This window comes from Ischnura elegans, chromosome 5 (genome assembly GCF_921293095.1).
Source record: "Ischnura elegans chromosome 5, ioIscEleg1.1, whole genome shotgun sequence".
NCBI lineage: Eukaryota > Metazoa > Arthropoda > Insecta > Odonata > Coenagrionidae > Ischnura > Ischnura elegans.
The window spans coordinates 113,133,276-113,155,693 of NC_060250.1; the positions used below are offsets into that span (position 1 = coordinate 113,133,276).

Here is a 22,418-nt window from a genome sequence, read left to right on the forward strand (position 1 = left end):
TGCCCAGGAACCTGTGTGGGACCCTTTTTAGAGCAAAACAGAAGCGTCCACTACTAACCACCGGATACTGGGAGCAGGCAAAAGTGAACAGCTCTGAAAATTGTAATTTAGTATTAATAATTACCAAGTTCAAACATTTTTTTTACAAAATATAATGTTTTAGAATTTTTTTCCGAGAGCGATTACAATGTTAAAAATAGTTTACTTGATGTCTGCACAAACTCTTTAGTGCCTCCGAATTAAAGCACCCTGGGCAATTAAATACCTACCATTAAAGCACTATGTATACAGTCCAGCCACCGATAGTAGCCCAATGACAGTTAGAAGGGGTAGGGGGCAAGGTTACCAGGTAAACAAGGGAAACGCCCATGTTACATGTAAACAAAAGGCTTCCCATCAGAAAGGAGCCAGAAGGGACAATGAGCGTAAAGGACCCAAAGAAAGAATCCTTTGTTTTGGCGATTCAAAGACAGAGCTTGTTTAGGTGGCTCAGGCTTGTTTCAGTGCTTCACATGCATGTGACAACGTTGCATAACATGGCGAGGCTGTGAGAAGCGTTTGGGGGACAGCGATTGGCTGCAAACCGTGCTGGCGCAAGGTTCTATGACCCTCCTTTTGAACAGTCATCGGACAAGTGGACTGTTGGAACGGAATAGCAGGACGCCTATGCTGCATTGAACTTGCTAGAGAGGTTTAGGAAGCAATTGCCTGGTAATTGGAAACAAGTTTTCTTGATCGACTCCAGAAAGAGCCCACAACCCCTTTCTCCCTGTAATTTGTCACGATAGACCTACCCAGGCTTCAAACACATTTTCACCCACGTGTCATGCACTTTTAACAAAGTTCAACAGCTAATGCTGACAATGGTCTAGTTGGACACTGCCCTGGGCACTGAAATGTCCCCACCTCTTACCTCCTGTTAAGAAAAGCTCACAACTATGCGCATGCACTGATAGTGCCACTGGATGGCGTATGTGCATCAGAAACATACCATTTACCAACTACCATGTTTACCACTTGGTTCAAATCAAACATGGTTCAAAGTGAGTTAACCCATATCCAGCAAAAGCAATGAAAATCTGGTCACAGTTAGACTGACATCGTGTAAAACAGTACCAGTATTCATTCAACTTCAGGGAATCTCCCAAAATAAGCCTATATACATATTAAGCAAGATAAAATGATAAGAGAAAGAATATTATACTTAAGTTAGGCTGACATCAATAAATGACATTAATACGAATAAATATTCCAGCTGATGTAAATTGACTAAAGCATAAAGTATGACTGATGTACAGGTGGCAAATTTTGGACAACATCATATTTCAAAGTTACTGAATGCGTTGTAAAATAAAAAAGGGTTGTACAAGGAAAAATAACCATAGGGATGTAACAGAACTGGCTTGGAATCGGAGAAATCGAGTAGTTACGCCATTATCAGACTTATTATTAATATATTATAATATTTAGACAGTACAAACAAAAAATTGAAACCACCATAAAAATATTGCGAAGAAAAACGTGGAAATCTGGGAGAGAGTGGCTCAAATAGGAGCGAGGATAGCTGCAAAGAAGGGTACTACGAAATGACAACAAGAAACACAGGATATATACTAATGATTTGATACCTACTTTGGAAATTTCGTGTAGGCGACATGGAGATAGTTGCTTTACTTCTTCTCCTTGGCATGCATCATTACTCGTTGATCTGATAACCGGCGCTCGAATACTCTTTACCACACTTAATCCTTGGACACAAATACGAAATTTTTCTCTTCCCTCGCCAGGAAATAACAAATAAAGAGTACTGATGTCCTATATAGAAAAAAGATAAAATATTAGAGCCTAAAGGTTTAATTGAAGTATCACACCAATGAGCTTCACGATGTCATAATAAACGACGTAATGACATATTATATATATATTCACCAGAGTATATTGAGGCAAAAATATTTTAATTCCACGAAGACCCAGAAGCATTAACCCTTCTATTTCCACATCTAAATTAAGAGCTGTTTTACACGACCAAACGATGAATTTCAAGAGAAGGCTGTAATTACAAAATGGTTGGATACAATTAATGAAAAACAATCTCAGAAAAATGAACTCGTATTCAAGGCCATGGTCACATTCTTCGGCTCACCGAAGGATGATCGGAATGAACAAAATGACAGCCAGTAAGACTTGAAAAATTTCCATCTTTGAGTGATCCCGGATGCCAGAAGTGTTTGTACTGTCGGATTGAAAATTCGTAAGCAACAGGTGTTTTGCAGATGACCGAACTAGATAGGTAATATGGAAAACTCCTCACTCCCGTTGCAAATGCGGTGCGAATGCCCCAACAAAGACCAACATGCCCCTGATCCCTATCACGATCAAAGGATGTGTCAACTCCAGCTGCCGTTTAATACATATGCTCCCTACCTTAGCTAATGAAGGACATTAACACGGATACTTTAATTAGCTAAATTTCTAATGTTTGCAAGCAATCCGTAAATAAAATCCCAATGTTTTGAAAATAAAATGCAACACACTAACTAATTAAGCTGACAAACTCAAACCATCAAGATCCCTTAAAAATAACCACCAAATAACGCTGCACCCTAATCCAAGCAACCCCACTGGACACGCTGGACTATCGGAGGTTCTCCCATGCACCCGTATGCACCGAAACGCTGACTCCGTAAACATAAACATTCTCGAAAGTTCTTGAGCCTCGCCTCCCTCGCCTCCATCCGGAGCCAGCTTTTCCCTTCGGCCGGCTAGCTTGGCTCCGCCTACCACCTTCTCCTTCTTTCGAGGTCCAATCAGGTGGTAGATGAGGACCAATAGAAGCAATGCGCCATTTGAAGAGCGGTTCGAAAGTTTTCTGTAACGTTATCACAATTTTATGTGATTCATTCATCATATTATCATCAAAAACCTATAATGAACAGTAAAGAAAGCAAAGTTATGTATATAATATTCTCAATACAAGAAAATGTACTAAATAACATTGAACTGATAAAAATTAGTCATAAAAAAATGGTTTCCACAAGGTTTTTACGATAGTTCTCACAGCCGGCGCGGCGTGGCGCACCGTAGAATACGCTCAGCCACAGACATGCATGAAAACTCGATATCAGATAACGATAATTTGTTTTACTGATTATAAACGATTACGATGAATAATATTGGGAATCTTAATATTAGGCATGATAAAAATATCAAGAGCCGATGTTTTTGAACGAATGACATACCGTGTTATTTTACAGGGAAGCACTTTTCTAGCGTAAAATATATCGTGATATTTCCAATGGGAGCAATTTTTCATCGGGTCCGGGTAATCATCTATTGCCAATGTTCAAAACTCAATATGGAATTTCGGATAAATGTAAATTCAGTGATAATTCAGGACAGGGGCGCAGCTAGGAATTAAGGCAAGGGGGGGGGGGGTTTCAGGTGCAACCAATACTGGGGTGTCTCGGGGCATGGCATACCCGCCAGGGTAAGTGGGAGGTGCGAGGGCCCTCCGCCAGGAAAAAATTAAGATAAATGGTTAAAAATTGTGAGTTTTACGGCCTTCTGAGCGATATTTTATTGATCCTTACCCTATTCTATCTGTAATATTAATCCAATGAAATAAAATAGATAAAACTTTTTTTATTTAATAAAAAAAAAATAAAAAAAAATAAAAAAAATAGATAAAACTTTTAGGACCATTAGCCTGACTACACATGCGTCGAAGATACTGACAAGGATCATCTATAGAAGAATAGAACGAAAAGCAGAAGAGTACTTGGATGAGGACCAATTTGGATTCAGAAAAAACAAAGGCACAAGAGAAGCAATATTGGCCCTAAGACTGCTCATAGAGAAGAGAATGGAAAAGAACAAGCCACCGTTCATTGCGTTTGTGGACTTAGAGAAAGCATTTGACAACGTGGATTGGAGCACAATGCTCGGAATCCTAAAGGAAATCGGGGTTCTTTATAATGACAGAAGAATCATCCACAGTTTATACAAAAACCAAGTAGCCGTGATAAAATCAGGGCCCAGCTGTGAAGAAGCAAGAATTAAGAAAGGAGTGCGACAAGGCTGTACATTGTCACCCGTAATTTTCAACGTTTACATTGAGAAAGCCATTAATGAAATCAAAGAAAATGCATTGCGAGTGAATATTCATGGAGAAAAATTAGCATGCTAAGATTTGCCGATGACATAGCCGTTATAGCAGAAACAGAGACGGATTTGAAAAATATTCTAGTTAATATGGGTAGGGTAATGGGTAGATATCAACTGAAAATAAGCAGAAAGAAAACCAAGATCTTAGTATGCAGCAGAAGAGAAGAAGTCAAGACTAACATTAAAATAGGGAAGCAAAAACTGATAGAGGTGGATGAATTCTGTTATTTGGGAAGCAAGATAACTAGTGACGGGAGAAGTAAGAAAGAAATTATCAGCAGAATAGCCCAAGCGAAGAGAGCATTCCACCAAAAGAGAGACCTGCTTACAGCAGGAAACTTAAGTATGGAAGTAAAGAAACAATTTATAAGATCCTACATCTGGAGTATGCTCCTATTCGGAAGTGAGGCATGGACAATGACCGCAGCGGAGAAAGCAAGGATAGAGGCCTTCGAAATGTGGTGCTACAGAAGAATGATGAAAATCAAATGGATCGACAGAGTTAGTAACAAAGAAGTCCTAAGAAGAGTAGGAGAGAAGAGAAGCCTCATGAAAACCTTAATAAGAAGACGGAACAACCTTATAGGCCACATCCTGAGACATGATGGCCTGATGAAGATAATCGTCGAAGGACAAGTGGAAGGTAAGAATGGAAAAGGAAGACCTCGAACAAAATATATGGAACAAGTGAAGAGAGATGTGAAAGAGAAGAAAAACGTAGGTGTGAAAATATTAGCTGAAAGGAGAATAGAGTGTAGAGCTGCGTCAAACCAATCCTAGGATTGTTGACCAATGATGATGATGACGAGATAAAACTTAAAACATTGTCTGAGCTCTGGGGAGGGGTTTATCCCCCCCTAACCCCCCCCCCCCCCTCGCTGCACTACTGATTCAGGATACATAGTCCAGGCCTAGCCCCACTGCACTGTAAGGGTGGATTGATTTTTTACAAGATAATGTTAAACATTTTTATTTGCCAATGAAAGAAGTTTATTAACACGAAAGGGCAGTACCAGGATTTTTTCTGGGGGAGGGGGGGGCAAGGGCCTGATAGATTAACTCTAAAATAACGTTTTCAAATAACTCATTCAAAAAGCAGATGTAAAAATGGAAAATATTACGAAGCACATTTTGGGGCCAGATAAAGACTTGGTTGTTGTGAATCAACTATGTCTAATTCATTTTGCATGGCATATATAGATAAAGTCACAAGTGCGTAGCTTTTATCCATGCTCGTTGGTTACTGTTTGAAGGTGTTGATAAATATTGGTGCAAAAATTAAGATACTAATTTTGTAGAGAAATTTAAGCCTGAATGAGCGAATATGTCTAAAGCTATTTTTTAAATATAATGTTAAACAATTTTTTTCTTCCATATAAATCAAATGACCAATTAAAACTGCCGGGTAGAGAAAAAAATAACAGGTAAATGTTATTATACATATTTGATATTTTATTTATTTTGATCTTTATATTAGAGAAGCTGTAGGTAAAAAAAATATGTATATCTGTAACTGTCAAATAATAATGGACCCAATGATTTATTCAATTATTTTTTGTGCTTTTTTTCTGAGTGATTATGTGTTCAGGGACTCATAGAAATACTAATAATATAAATAATTACAGCTTCATAAATAATACCAACTTCTGCACTCTTAAGGTAACAAATACAAAATGAGCTATTAAGGTTAACTCTAAAATATTTAAGTTATTTAAATGCTGCTGATATTTGACGCGAAGCCGAACTTGAATTCATCAGTCTATCCGAAAACTCCCTTCACGTGACAGATGAGCTAGGGTTTGAAATATCAACACAGAGAACATGCATACGTCATAGAAACAGAAGTAAAGGGCCCGCAGAAAATCCAGAAGAATATTATAGGAGATCAATTTCCCACCTTTTTTGTATCATTTTATTTCACAGGTAGATTTATGATAGACATCTGAGGTTTCCGTGCAGTCCTTCCTCTTGATCCAACCTATCTAGATTCGCGACTCGTCAAGAACTGCTACGGGAGTAGAGAAAGCGTTACACAGATGTTAAAGAATTTGGTTGGGAGCCGCGAGAGACTCGGAGGCTGCGCGCTAGGCTTAGATTGCTTGAGCAATAGGGAAATTGCATACTTTTTATAAACAGTATGCTGATATACTACAGTAAACACTTAGTACTGCAATATACTTTTTTCCGCTTAAAATTCAGTTTATACACTAGAAAATGACTCCCAAAAGTCTCCCGAGTTTCGCGGGCTAAAAAATACCGCCCCCACTAATCTTAGGCCGTGACGTCATAGTTCAGTAGGAGTCCAAGATCCAAGCCCAGTAACTGCAGCACTGCAGGTTTGGAAGAGCCACGTTGCGTTTAAAGGAGAACATGGCTGAAATAAGGAAATATTACAAGTGGTGCATTTTTCCTCTGTACAATAAAACCCCAGAAAACATTTTCGTCTGCATTCCCACGGAGGAAATTAGAAGAAAAGCCTCGATGCATGATGCGATGCCCCTGTCGGGATGAGCGTTACGGAAAAATGAGAGTATAATAAACGGAATGATAAACCCGTGTGCTATGTGAGCGAAGATAACTTTAATATAAATAACATTTCCATATTTCATCGACTGAATAACTTGAAACTGAGATTTTTCGATGATTCGGCCGCCGTAGAATAAAAACTCAACTTCTCAACAAAAATCGAGATAGGTGTTTCTCGATGGTTACGATGGACTCAAATTATTTATGGCACTTGTTCAATTTCAGTTACGGAAGGACATAGAAAATTCCATGATGTTTAGAATCAAGGGAGGAAATATGAAAATATAGAGCAACGTTGATCCTCATGCATTCGAGTGCCAGCCAAGAAGACAGCGTTTTCTTCTACTGTCGGCGTCAAAATGATGTGCCGCTGTACTTTGCAAATTTATATCCTGGCTTCACTGCATGCTATAATAATGAACTATACGTCATTTTAAAGGAAATTTTATCCTAAATTCTGATTTATTTTATTACAAAAAAATTCAAAAATGTAGACACGGCCAGTGCAATAAATGACTCCGCGCACCGAAAAATTAGCCGTTTTGTCAACTTCATGAACTTTGGAACTCAACCTAATGAAAACTACTACGTCTACAGCATTCATCTTCCACATTAATTTTACACTCATCAGTGCGGATTAATAAAATGGCTTTTGGGTATTTTTAGAACTTATATTTTGTTATAAATTAATGAAAATATTTAAACATTATCTTGTCCCACAGTTTACCCCGAAAGATAAAGGAAGTTGTAGATGGAAAAAGAATGGAATCCAGAGGTGGTCACAAAAAATTAATCGCAGCATTCTTTGATTTTATTCTACGCCGTTGCTTGCTTTTCAGAAAAAGTTGAGTCACAAGAGGAATGTTCCGCGGCCCTTGATTTGGAAACTGTGGAGATAGAGGAAGACGTGTGGATCAGCAATTTCCATTTAGTTGGTTGTCAGGATAAACCAAGGATCCATTTAAAGGTTGTCAGGCCATCGTATAAAGATAGGACTGATGTGCACCACAGGGGAAATGGGGTGTTTGAGGGAAAGTCAAACCCAAAGTTGCCCAAAGAATGTGCAGTTCTATGTTGCTCTTTCCCCAGTTAAAACCAAATAGAAATTGGATTGGGATGATATTTTCACCACGGGTTCCAGTGATAGTGAGAGTGCAGGTGATCACGGTCATCGTCGAAGGTCATCCCTCTAGGATTTCCGATACGGAATTTTTAAGTGACAACCGATCGCAATGACGATGAGCTCGCCTTTAGAGTAGGTTTCAGATATATCGTGAGAAAAGCTCCCAAAATGTATTAAAGACTGTTTGGAAAATATTCACATTTTAATGCTACTTTAGGAAGGCTGTCATTGCAAAAGTAACTTCTTAATACCTGAGGACGTTGTGTTTATTATATTGATCGAAGTGCGATTGACCGATTCTTTCTGCAGAATAGAAAGTGGCTTCAGGGTTTTTGAGTCACAAGATGGTAGATTGTGTTGGAAGTTCGTCTATATTATCGCTACTAAATTGAAACATTGATAGTCTGGCTTCCTCAGAGCTTCCTGTCGCCCTCCAGGCAAGGTATTTTTAAGTTGAAAGTATCATCGACAGCTTCGAGGTGGAAATAAGTTCACCATAAGACTCTCTACCGGACTGCCAAAAGAATACACATTTCACATGAGTATACGCTTTCGCCAATATTATACGCAAGTCTCACTTTGTTATGAACTATAAAACATTTCAGATGCACATCAGCTACCTTTCCATTTCTCGGCATCCACTTTCGGCGCCGACGAAGTCTACAGTTTCACTAAAATACCCTGTTATCATGATGGAATCAGTAACAGGAAGCTTGCTGGGATCAGCCTAGGAATAACCATATTCCTTCATCTTTACGCAATCTATCGCTTTCAATGGAGGAGAAATAGATCAAATAATAGCCCTGAAGTCACAATGAACAACTCCGGTACGTCTGCACTTCAATAAATGAATCATAACCACGCCGTCGCTTGTATTCAAGTATGCAACCTCTACTATGGCCGTGCCGCCGTGCCTCCTCGTACTGAACTATGACGTCACTTTTCTACCAGCCAATCATCGGGCGTTTTCGATTCTCACTTGCATTTGAAAATTCTCGTGAACTTTGATGCATTAAATATCGCAAACCACGTCATGAAATAATAAAAAACTTTCACCGAGGTATGCAAACATATATTTTTATATAATTTTGGGGCTATTGATTATATCTGAAATATATGCAAGTTCCCTATTGAGTGTGGATATCTTTAAGAGCGACGCGGAGATCATCATATTAGAACCCCACATTTCCACATACGGCAAAAACGATAACAATAAGAGAGATATTTAGGCGAACGGATAGGTGCTGGAATTCGTTTTTTTAATTTGTTATCCGTTATAAAATGAACGATTTGATGGAAGATTCAAATCCGCCGAATCCAAATCGTACAATGCATGAGGGCTCATGGGAGCCCTTCGAGGATACAACACACCGGGGCCAGGAACCAGGCCAGTGGCTCATACGCCCGGTCACCCGGGGAGGGGCTGGAGAGGAAGGAAAAAAGGATAGAGGCGCCGCCGATATGGGAGCCCGCCGACACCTCTGGGAGGGGATAGGAGCGGAAGGGAGGGGACGGGGAAAAACACCTCAACGCTATAGAAGCGAAAAGGGCCCACTAAATAGCGAAACCAAGCATACGCAATTAATTTTCTACCAATTCTAGTAGATTTTCCTATGAATCGATCGAATCGGTAGATTCCACATTAATACGTACAATTCGTACATGTAATCGAAAACGTACAATTAATACGAACGATTTGAATTCGGCGTGACTGCGTTGATGCTACCCATGAAAGTCGGTGAATCATCAATAGATTCTGACGAATGGCCATACAGTTTGGCTATAAAAATGAACTCTTCACCATAATTACTATTGATTTGACTCCTAGGTATATGCAGTAGGTATGTTTTTTTTAGTGTGACGGAAATAAATATACTCTGATTTCGTTGAGCGTGATAAAATATTTTTCACAGAGTAATAAGTGTAATAAGTATTTTTCTGACTATATCAGTGAAATGAAAATTTTTGATGCACGGGAATTTTCTTCACTCTCACAATTTCATGTTTCAATAGGCATGAAAGTGTTTGATAAATAGTGACATGCAATGGAACAGTAAAAATACCAGTAATCTTACAGATTCGATTAACAGCTATTTACATGAAGAGTAATTGCATTTCAAAATTAATTCATCGCGAACTACTAATTTTTTATAGCATAACATTCAGACAAATCGAGGAAGTTTTAAAATCTGAAAACAATTTGTTAGAGATGCCTTTAAAATAACAAATAATAATAACTGTGAATTGCTATCCGTCATAATATTTGCAGTAGTATATAATATAGCAATGCAGTAGGTTGACACATTCTCATGGATTCAAGTATGATTAATACATTACACACAGAGGCGGGTATTGGGTGGAGGGCACGTCCCCCCCCAGACGCTTATAAATAGACAAGATTTTTAACACGGTTATCATTACTTTAGTTTTATTTTGTGTATTACAGAGACTCAATCATTTCATTTCATTTTAATAACCTTCATATCAAAATAAAGAGAAAATTACCACAGTAATTGCTGTATATTGTATTTAATCTCAAATATGAGAAGACCTGTCAGGCCCATGCGCCCACGCAGAAAAAAATCCTGGATCTGCTACTGATGACATATGCATACAATGTATTCTCCATGGATTCAAGACTCACGCAGATTCGAGATTCATATGGATTCGATATTCACATGGATTCGAGATTCCCACGTTTCATTCGGTTCATTATGAACGATTTAAAGAAGCGATTAATTGCCACGAATCAAATACCATGAACCGAATACACCAAATGAACCGAAATTCCCACATCTGATTCACACAGTCACACTTGCGGTTGCACCGTGGTCATATATCACGAGGGAGACTCACACGAACTCGTCGTATTTGTCTTAAGCATGGGACAGGAGAGAGAGAGAGAGAGAGTAGAGACGCGACCAGCGCCCCAGCGCATGCCGGCCGCATCATGATATACCTAGATGTACGCGAGCGTTGGGTGGGGCCCCGGAAACTCGGGGCCCCCCACAGCGTCCTCTGGTTGGCAGTTCTCTACACTACACCCCAGTGGCGTAACTATGGGGGGGATGAGGGGGATAGACCCCCCCCCCAAAAACACAGAGAAATATATAAAATATTTAAACTATTGTCTAGTTTTGATATGTAATCACTGCATCTGCTTCAAGTTAGATTTAAAGTGACAAAATGATACATTATGTATTTCCAGGTATATCGTTTTTCAACAAAATTTCCGGGCACCTTGTTGCCGGGGGAGGGGGGATAGGTGGCTCTCCCAGGCTCCCCCATCCCCCCAAAGCTTATGTCTAGTTACGCCAGTGCTACACCCTCATAGGGTAAAGAGGGTTATGAACTATGTAGTGCATTATCGACAATTTAGAGGACTCTGGGGCCCCCTGAGCACGGGGCCCTCGGCGATCGCTGACCACTGTAGGGCGGATCGGAAAAATCGATTTTTTTCAAATCCATCTGGCCCAATGAAAAAAAGTTGTGGGACCGATCAAAAATAAGGCCTGAAAAATTTGAGACCTCTAGGTGAACCCCTGACCCTCGCTCAAATGCTATTTAGGGGGGGAAGGTCGAAATTCGAAAAATTTAGTATTTTATGGTCATTTCCTATAGATTTTGCCGAGTTACTGCCCTTTTTGGGCAAAAATTTCGTGCATTTTGACGTATCTGTCACCGTTTAGCCACAAAATGCCTAATTTGAGTCCGCGCCCGCGAAGAAAATATTCCAACGCCCACGCAGCGCCGCGGATACAAGAGCCGCAAGCCGATCCCCTCCCCGCTCGCTTCTACCCCTCCCACGCCTCCAATACAGCAAAATTCATCCCGCGTATGCTGCTAGGAGGTCATTTATCTTTGATAATATAAATCGGAAGATGGTAGAAGGTAATAAAGGAAGCTTAGTGAGACGACTTGTCCCTTATTAGGCGCCTCGTCGGGGTTAAACAAATCGATGTTACCAACTTTTAGAGAAGCGATGAAATATTTTTAGATCCGAGAACGCAGGAAAGGAGCCTACGGTCCATAAAAAGGCCTCTCGAGTGGCTATGAAGGTTTGCCAACTTCGGATATGCGCTCCAATTTCGGCTTTGTCCGACAGATGTGATTAAATGGATTTAGTAGTACAACAGGAAGTACTAAAACTTACGGAAAATGCGAACAGGTCAAAAGTAGGGTTATTGCTTAAGTACAAACCTGAAGCACTTTTGAAAGAACATTTGAAATTATGCGATATTTTTGCGTGTAAGTGCAAGAAGGAGCATAATGTTCCCCCCAATGAAGAAGTATGTTGAGAGAGCAGTGGACGAAACTAAAGATGATGGCTGCTGGATTGAGTCCTAAAGAAACTCGACAACTTAGGAAAAAAAGATAATCGTCGGAGAGCGTTGAGTCGACATCGTCAATTCTTGTGTGGGAAAATAGTATCAAAAATTTTCTTCATCAATTCATCCGAAGAAAATTAAACTGAAGAGAAATTACCCGATTTTTATCTCTACGTTCCTCATCAAATAAAAATTCAGGACTAAACTCAAACTGGAACTTCTGCGTGGAAAATGCGTCTGCCAAATGTGATAGAGGTATATGCAAGAACCAAGAAACCAATGATCGTCCCCGCAACTTTAGTTGACGCAAAAATCATAACTTCGTAAGAAACATCCAAGGTAGTTTGCAAGAATTACTTACGTAGACAGAAAAAGATGCTTATTATTGTAAATACGAAAAGAGAGGTATGAAAGGGTGTCATCAAAGGGCTACATTTTTATGGAGTGAAAGACTATACTTTTGTCTGATGAAAAAAGGCAAGAGTACTTATCAATCCAAGTTTAGAGGGGAATGTGTGATGTTAGTTGAAGAACCAGGGTCCCACTTTTGGGTTTGCCTCCCCCGTCGGAGGATTAGCAAAAGTTATAAAATCCGCGATCCTCGATTCCTTTCCGAGTGAAAATTAGATACACAAAAATAAAAAGGATTTGAATGCGATGGTGAATACCGCCCAAAAAGGAGGCATCATCCCTATGCTACAAGCATAATTCCAACATCCCTTGCTATGTGAGTAAACTCTTCTCGGGATTCCCACCGGGTTAATTTTTCCATAATGGCAAATGTTTCAAGCTCCAACTCGGGGCTCATCATCAGGGATAAATTTCGTTGAATCCCGAGAAGAGTTTACCCACATCATTCGCCGGGAAAGCATCAAATCATATTTCATCCCTTACAGAGGTCTATTTGCTAATTGCACTAAGTTGACTTAGATTTGCGGCATAAACATTGGGAGGGCAATCTAAGGACCGAATTTTGCGTTGTTGCAAGAATGCGTTTGGCGGCCGATCCGAGATTTTGTAAAGAGCTGGATTTTAATATCAACTTAAAGGACTACTCGCTGATGACATGTTGGAGAGAGACCACAGTACCTCCGGCTACATCTGACCTTAGTGCTGTGGATTTTCAAAAATCTATTGATGAACTTTCAAATTTGAAGTTAAATATTTCTTTTTATTATAGATACGGACGAGAGATTCGTGAAGAAATTCACCAAAACTTTGTTGACAACATCGAAAGACGAGGAATGACACTGACATAAGAAATACAGATTGGAAAGCAGGTAATTGAAAAATTCTCTCGTGATTGTTCCTCCACAGACGATACTGAAACATTAAATATTTATACTAACGAAGTAAGACGCACTTGGTGTGAATTTTGGTGCATTTGGCGCGTGGGAGAAGCTTGCGGGGAGGGGACGCGAGCGGCTTTCGCCCAAAATCCATTTAATCACATCTGTCGGACAAAGCCGAAATTGGAGCGCATATCCGAAGTTGGCAAACCTTCATAGCCACTCGAGAGGCCTTTTTATGGACCGTAGGCTCCTTTCCTGCGTTCTCGGATCTAAAAATATTTCATCGCTTCTCTAAAAGTTGGTAACATCGATTTGTTTAACCCCGACGAGGCGCCTAATAAGGGACAAGTCGTCTCACTAAGCTTCCTTTATTACCTTCTACCATCTTCCGATTTATATTATCAAAGATAAATGACCTCCTAGCAGCATACGCGGGATGAATTTTGCTGTATTGGAGGCGTGGGAGGGGTAGAAGCGAGCGGGGAGGGGATCGGCTTGCGGCTCTTGTATCCGCGGCGCTGCGTGGGCGTTGGAATATTTTCTTCGCGGGCGCGGACTCAAATTAGGCATTTTGTGGCTAAACGGTGACAGATACGTCAAAATGCACGAAATTTTTGCCCAAAAAGGGCAGTAACTCGGCAAAATCTATAGGAAATGACCATAAAATACTAAATTTTTCGAATTTCGACCTTCCCCCCCTAAATAGCATTTGAGCGAGGGTCAGGGGTTCACCTAGAGGTCTCAAATTTTTCAGGCCTTATTTTTGATCGGTCCCACAACTTTTTTTCATTGGGCCAGATGGATTTGAAAAATATCGATTTTTCCGATCCGCCCTACTGACCAGCCGACCTTGTCAGACCACCCCTGGGTACATCCATCAATTACTTGAGGCGTTGAAGGGGGTAAGGAGGGGTTCAAGCCGAATATCACCCAATCTTACATGGAAGAGGGGGGGCCATGGCAAGTATCGCGTAATTTTTTCATCCAGCAAGAGTCTAAAATCGCATCCTTAGTACTCATTAATACTATTATTAATTAATCTTAAATACAAATAATTAAACAATCAACGACAAATACAACGCAATGAAGCGTATATTAACGTATTTGCTCTGAAAATACGCAATTTGCACAATCTCACGTGAGATTAGAGGGAGCGGGTCGAGCCAAATCTCACGAAGGGGCTTCCAAAAATCGCCAAAATCAACTCACATGATTAATGGACGCCCCCTTATTAGAAAAAAAAACCGGTTTAAAAACCTGATGACCGATTATTTTCCTGTTATATAAACTGAAGAATTGCCATTTGAATATCACCATAATTATATAGAAATGATCACGATTTATAAATTAAACGTTATCATAAATAAATAATGCTATAAAATATGTAATAAATGTTTTAACGACGTGCTTTAGACGATTATACTACTTTTTAAATCTATGAATTGTGAATTGGGCAACAATTGATATCAACATCTTTTCGCTCTACCCAAAAAATACACTTGCTTCTCAATATTCTATAGCAAACAAAATCGAGCATCTAATTACGCTTTTACCAGTTCATCCAAGGATATTATAAGTACTGCGCCGCAGTTCTTCGGTATACCCGCGCTCCACGTCGATGTGCTCAGGCATTGTATCGTGACTTTATTCCCTTTTCTTCAAAATTTCGAGTTTTTCTCGGGTCGACGTCCCGCTAGCCCGCTAGTGAACAGAAGCGGACATATAATATTCTATATAATCCTCCTCTCGGGTGGACCAAATGGCATGGAGTCGCATTTAGGTTATCAGGTGAAAGGAGATGCTCATCTCCGCGTTTTCTTTGGAACGATATCGGCTTAGCAGTAAAAATTCTTATGACTTGCGTAAGATAGCCGTAACTGCAATTACGCGCGAGTTATATCTTCCTTTATCTGACAATTTAACCTTTAGACCAATTTCGGTTCATCGTATCAGCTGGTTTCGTTAGAGCTTACTTTTGTTCCTTTAGCGAAGGGTGCCGATGTCGCTATATGTAAAATATTTTTTCTTAAGCACACCTCGCTTTCTCATGCTGTTACGTTCATCCGTTTGCACCTAAAAATACATCGCATGGTTTAGCTTAGCATATAATTTCGAAATTGACTACATTATACTTCTCGGAGAAAAAATATCCGTCAATTCGCCATTCTAAAATTACATTCAAAAGCATTTTTCGGCCTTCAAGCGTTATTTACAAGTTCCCGTAAATCATTGAGACCATTATTGGCACTTGCATTGATTCCTCACAACAAAATCTACACACTCACGCTATATTCACAGCACAATTTTACCTAGTACCTCAGAGTTTCCTGATGTCTGAATGGGTATTTGTATGCAATGAGTACTTATGCTTCCATCAAGTATTACATTACAAGGTACCATAAGTGCAGGGGCGGACTGGTAACTCGAGGGCCCCAAAAAGGAGTACGAGGCCGCGCAAAGCAAGGAATTAAAGTATGAGCAACATAAGGTTAAAATGTGAAAACTAAACTGAAAAGTGAACAACATGAGGCCCCCATCCACGATGTATCTTAATAATGACAATTTTGAGAGCGTTGGCTTGTGCGGGAAGAAAGATAGGCGAGCATTAACCACTGCAGGGGTCTCGCGGCTTGTTTCATTTCACAGTTCACGTATTTGTAGAGTTCAAGGAAAATTGAGTGCGCTGAAAAGGCCGCAGACTTTCCTAGGCCCTCTGGGCTCTTCGTTCCCCGGCATTAGCCTCACGATTATGATGAGTCGTTTTATCGATGCAAGTTATATTGCACGAAAAAAGGAAACCCTGGAAGTGGGCCACCCGCCACGCATACGATGACAACCTCGCGCTTCTCAGCTCATGAATATGTTGTGAAATCAGTTCTAATGCCAATGATAAAAAAGACAAGGTAATTATAGGGCCATTAGCTTGATTTTGCACGCAGCAAGAGTAGTGCTGAGGATTATAAATAGACGAATGGATGTGAGGGCCCGCGAATGCTTGGGCAATGTTCAATATGGGTTCAGGGAAGGGGAAGTCAACCCATGTTACCCGATCGATAATGATAACTGTAGTAGTAGAAAATAAAATTTGACTGCACCAAGGAGGAGGCATCAGCACCGCTTATCAATGACAAGTTCACTAATAGGAAGCCTTAGAAAGAGAGAACTAGGAATGGAAATTAGGATAGATTTAAGAAATTATCCATCGCTTGATTCGTTGAGTGTTTTAAAATTCAAACGCTATTCCCCAGAGTTGGACGCGAGGACCAAAGAAAAGTATGCAAAGGTAAAGCTACTAGCTCCGGTTGACCAGCGCGTAGGATCTTCACTATGATATTCTTCGGGAAATTCTAGTCATTCAGAGAAATAATTTACAGCGTAGTATTTAAATTTGGGTGTGATAGCAGCCGAGGCCAGACTGAATACGAGGAATATAATGAAACTTCACGGTGCTTACGGAGATTCATCATTGTTTTTATTTTCCCTGTGCATCAACTACTAAACCAAACCGAGGGAACAGGGGTTAATAGCACAGTGAATTTCAGACCAGAGAATTGAGATATACTTAAAGAGAACTTCGTACAAGCTGCATAGCCAGAAGCTAACTTTTTTGCGCCGTTCATTCGGTGGGGGTGCATTTGAAGATAGAGTCATGTAAGCGGTGCATTCACTTAATTCTGAGACCCCCCTCCAAATTTCAAAGCGGGTTTGCAGGTCTGAACTACTTGCGATCATCTCCAGTGACTACAACGTGGATAGCAATATACCAGAGAAGCACCAAATCTGATTAAAATAAGTTTCATTATCTTTTCAGGAAGACTTGAGGAGGAAGATAAAAGCTTAAATAAATAAACGAAATAATTTCCTCAGAGAAAACGTCACAAAAGAGAAAAAAATTGAAACAGAGCGTTAAAAACACATTTTACTTACATAAAAGTTAAAAAAAATAAATACAGGTTTGTTTTCCATAAACGAACATGTTTTTTGAGAAGGCTAAGGGTTGAGGACAGGGGGTTTGAGGGTTTGATTTCGGTTTAAATGCAAGATGTGCCTCCGACTCTAGAAGTTGGTCTCACAGCGGCGGCTTTTGGAGGAGGAAGGCCACTGGACTCTTCAGAAGTTCACCTCGGAGGATCGTCGCGGCGACAGAATAGCCGGAGCTCCCTCCCTCGAGTTGCCCGGATGGGTGATGCGGCCCCTGAGGTCGATTATGGTCACGTCTTACCCCGATCAACTTCGCACAGGACGTCCCCGCTCTTGCAGTAGCTGTAAAGTCAAAGGAAAGAGCAGAGAGTGAGCGGTTAGGGCTGTTTTTCCTATGAAGATGAACACACACGTTCATCAAAGAACCTCATTTTGCCACTTGTGTCACGAATCCAAAATAAAATGGTATTGTTCACCAAGACGCGAAATCCGAATCCTTGAAAAGAATATGGTAGAAGGAAGGGCATTATATCGTGAGTTACAACGAAAAAAATCCTCATTCAGCTATTTCCTTTTAATAATAAAATTTAAAAAAGACGCAAAAGTTGCCGCCCATGAGTTTTCATGAGTTTGCGGCGTAATTAGAGTTATGGCGTATTAACTAAGAGTATAAACAACAACGAACCGCACGAGGCATAATCAATAGGTCGAGAAGTAGTTTAGATGCGGCAACCCCTTGGTATGAGTTTGTGGCGCCATCAAATTATCTGCGTTAGGGTTAAAGCCGTCTCCATGGAGAAATGGGTGGTGGAATCTGTGTGCAAATTAGGCGGAAAATAACGATGTATTTCACGTGATTTTGGTCATCAGATCAACGCGAAATCCACCTACAAGATAGCCACCAACTTTTCACTTAGCTTCCACCATCCTTGCAGCACTGGGATTACGGGTTGAGTTAAAAGGCACTATAACCTATAAAGGCCGGGACACACATAACCGCACCGAGCCCGCGCCGACACACGGCCGCGGCACGGACGACTGTTGGTGACGGTGGTAGGAGAACACACTGGCCCGTCACTGCCCCGTGCGACGGCCGTCAGCATTGTCTCATTTCTGTTCCTAGCGTGGTGTGTTTTTCTGATCTCGATAATGTTTTCATACTTTCGGGACAGTGATCTAGCGGTGATTGCCTTGGCTCTAGATGAAGAGGATAAAGAGGAAACTTTGAGGAGGCGAAGAAAGAGAACTTGGGTTGACAGTGCATGGAAATCAAGAACCATTGAGGGAGAATTTAATACCCTGTTTCATCGTCTCATGTATGATGAAATCAATTTCTACGGATATTTTCGAATGACAAAAAATACCTTCTTCTCCATCTTCTCCTGGACAAGCTCCAAGAACATCTGAAGAAGAATGATACTTTTTGGAGGAGATGTATTCCACCAAGAGAACGTCTGGCTGTGTGCTTAAGGTATGTTCTCATATTTGTGCGTTTTTAGGAGGTGTACATATATGTGTGTGTGTATATATATATATATATAACACACACACATGACCAAATATTCTTCTTTTCTAATTTCTGTAGTTTTGTATAATTGTATAAGAGAGTCACCAGTGGTAATAGAAACACAATTTCAAAAAATCAATACTTTAATTGCCAAATTTTTAATACTGAACATGTTAATATTATTATTTTTACAATTTAAAAAACGAGGCGTGGTTCACCGTATGCACGGAAAGTGGATTCGTTATTTGTTGGTTGCTTTCGTTAAGGGAACTGTAATGAGGTGATTCATTGGTGAATGATGAACGTGAGGAGGAATCATTGCTGCCTGCGACGCTTTCATTTTTTGATAACTGCTTCAACTCAAAGTCTTGCACAGTGGTGAAAATTGAAGTTTTTGCCTGGTTTAATAATACGGGGTCCAAATATTTCAGAACTGGAGCCAGGCTAGCAAGAAAAGTATCGATAGGGTACTGTTCAGGATTGGTTGGATTAACTCTGTTTTTTTCTGCCTCTTTTTCGGCTAATATGTACGCCATAAGTTGGCTCGAAGGAGACTCTTGCGCCGGTTTTTCATAATTTGATCCCCTTCGTGTAGCATTCAATGGCCTAATAAAGTGGTTTCTTTTCCCAGAAATGGCTTGCGTGGACTCAGCTGGAGGAACTAGAGAGGTAGGCTGAACTGTAATCTGTGAACTTGTACCAGGATATTGAGAAACATCGTTTTGGCTTTCAAGCTCACTTTCGGGATCATGTTCAGGCTCTTCCACTCTTGGGTCAAATTGAGAATCATCCCTTTGGTATTCTATTGATGGCACATTTGAGAGGGTTTCTCTCTCCACAATATGATGGAGCAAAAATTCTAAAATGTCTTCGTACTCGTACTTTTGTTTTTTGGCTGCACCTTGTCCTGATTTTGTCTTCCTCTTCTGTAGAGTTCAACGGAGCTGATATCGAAACGAGGCCCACTTTTTCCTGCACTCTTCCGGCCCTCCTAAAAAATATTCTTTTAGAATAATAATTTTATGTTAAAATCTATCAAAATATCTTTTTTCAGGTTTCTTGCAACCGGGGATACTTTCAAGACAATTTCATTCAGCTATAGGCTGGACAGATTGACTGTAGCTGCTATCATTCACAGTACATGTAAAGCAATAGTGGACGTTATTCAAAATGAGGTCATGCCTGTGCCAGATGAAGCAAAATGGAACACTGTGGCATCTGAGTTTTGGGAAAAGTGGCAGTTCCCCAACTGTATTGGAGTCTTGGATGGGAAGCATGTTACAATTCAAGCTCCGAAGTTATCAGGCAGTCTATACTGGAATTACAAACACTCATACTCCATTGTACTTCTAGCCTTAGTTGACCCATGCTACAACTTCATAGTAGTAGACGTCGGAGCTTACGGGAAAAACTCGGATGGAGGTATTTTTTTAAAACTCGAATTTTGGAAGAGCTCTGGAGCATGGCCAGCTCAATGTTCCAAGGGGTGAAGCACTACCTGGAACAAATTTCCAACTGCCAATGGTCATTGTAGGTGATGAAGCCTTTCCTCTTAAAAGGTATATGATGAGACCTTATCCTGGAAAAGGTTTGACAGATGACAAAAGGATAGTTAACTGCCGTCTAAGCCGAGCTAGGAGGATTTCTGAAAATGCGTTTGGAATTTTGGTACAGAAGTTTCGCATTTTCTCCCGACGGTTGCAAGGAAATCCTGAAAACATTACGACTTTAGTACTAGCTGCTTGCGTTCTCCACAATTTCATAAGACAAAATGAAGGAAGTAACATATCAGCATTAAATGAAAGCAAAGATGGGACTGAGAGCACCAGACTCCCTAGCAGGGCCTGCAATCTTCAAGACCTACCCCGTCTACGAAGAGGGTCAACAGGAGAAGCGTTTGCTGTTCGAGAAAAAACTCAAGGATTTCTTTAACTCTCCAGTTGGAAGTGTAAAGTGGCAAGCGAGGGCTGCACTGGGAATATAATACGCCCAAGATTTAACGCTAAATGACATTAGACTTTAACGTACAAGTAGAGATAATATTTTGAACTTCAACTTTCAACTGTGGAAAATTCAACTGTGTTAGTGCGTTAATTATTATTATTAAATTTTTATTCTTTCTTTACCTCTTCTTAAACTTATTTATTTATATTTTTGTGAGTTCTTGGGGTTTAAGTCCAAATAAATAAAAAACAAATTTAGCCAACGCTTCGATATAATAGTATATCTTCTAAGGCTTGGTTATGAAAAAGAAAATGAGATAAACATATGGATGAATTAAATATAATATGATAGTAGAATTTGGAAGCATAAATATATAAATTTACAATACTGTTTTTAGTTTATAATAAAATAAAACGACAAATTCAGTATTAAGTAATTGAGAAAAGGGAAACACAGGAGTTCAACGTAACTTAATTTGTGGTGTTTGTTTATGGTAACAATGATTATTTTGTAGTCCATGGTTACATTCAGAGAAAATCAATCAAGAACTGGGAATTTCCGCACTTCTTCAATAAGTTTCTCACTCTCCATATTGCACGAGCCCGCACCGTCACCGTCAAAAAGTAAACTGAACTAGTCGGTGACGGTGCGGACTCGGCGCGGTCTCCAAGCACGATGACGGTGCGGGCACGGTGCGGTGGTGTGTGTCCCTACGCGTTTGAATGCATTGTTTTCCTTTCTCGCCGTAGCACGTCCAACACTCGGCCGTGTGTCGGCGCGGGCTCGGTGCGGTCATGTGTGTCCCGGCCTTAAGGGTGCGGTCACCAGACAATAGGGTAGTTTCCTTCATCAAAGAAAACAAAAGACATTGATTGCGATTCGTTAGCCACCATTAGTGTATTCATAATATACAAATTATTTCGTTTTAGAAATGCCGGTTTAAACGAATGGCAATGGTCCATTTTTATCCTCATTTGAAAAGGGCCAGATTGGCGCCCATGCGATGCCACTCCACGTGACGTCACAGGGACCTAGTTTCTATAGGAGAAGATAGGAGTTATGCATCGTCTGAGGTTACCAATGCATGCATGAGGCGCAGAGCTCAGGGAAACATGTCTTAATAATCACATATTAAAACTGGCTAAGGTCGGAAAGTTTTCCTCGTTTGATAAGGTATTAATAATCCTTATTTAAGCCAAGCGCTACCAGCCAGCAGGGTACTCAGCTACCCGCTAGCAGCCTGCGACGTATCAGCGCTAAGCCTCGCCTCAAGGTCACCTCACCGGGCGGGAGGGGGAACCAGAAATACGACGTACGGAGAGATTTCCCGGCATTCATACTCATGCGTCGCGTTTTCGCGCGCTTGAAATTTTTCACTTTTCATTTAATCGCGAAAAATAGATGTTGTCATTTAAAAAATCTAAAAGCGTGAAATGCGTATTCCAGGAGTAATAATCTTTCGATTTAGGCAATAAAAAAATAATAGGAAACCACCCTATTATCAATTTCCCTCCCAATCTAAGTATCCCGTAAATTCTATTAAATTTTGCTTTCATTTCTGAATAAAAGCAGTTGTATTTCACACCAACCCCGTGGCGTATTGGTAAAAATTA

General features: G+C 40.3%; 2 protein-coding genes across 2 annotated transcripts in view; both read right to left on the reverse strand.

Moving 5' to 3' along the window:
• LOC124159427 overlaps nt 1-2,774 on the reverse strand; it is a 53,821-nt gene extending 51,047 nt beyond the window's left edge. Inside the window, exons 1-3 of the mRNA XM_046535233.1 lie at nt 2,144-2,774; nt 1,930-2,050; nt 1,633-1,815 (exon numbers count right to left, since the gene is read on the reverse strand). Of these exons, the coding sequence (XP_046391189.1) occupies nt 1,633-1,815; nt 1,930-2,050; nt 2,144-2,199 (360 nt within the window). The 5' untranslated portion in view covers nt 2,200-2,774. The remainder of the gene's footprint in view (nt 1-1,632; nt 1,816-1,929; nt 2,051-2,143) is intronic.
• A 14,560-nt stretch (nt 2,775-17,334) lies between these two features.
• Nucleotides 17,335-22,418, reverse strand: part of LOC124159429 — a 190,801-nt gene continuing 185,717 nt past the window's right edge. The window contains exon 5 of the mRNA XM_046535235.1: nt 17,335-17,696. Within this exon, the coding sequence (XP_046391191.1) occupies nt 17,645-17,696 (52 nt within the window). The 3' untranslated portion in view covers nt 17,335-17,644. The remainder of the gene's footprint in view (nt 17,697-22,418) is intronic.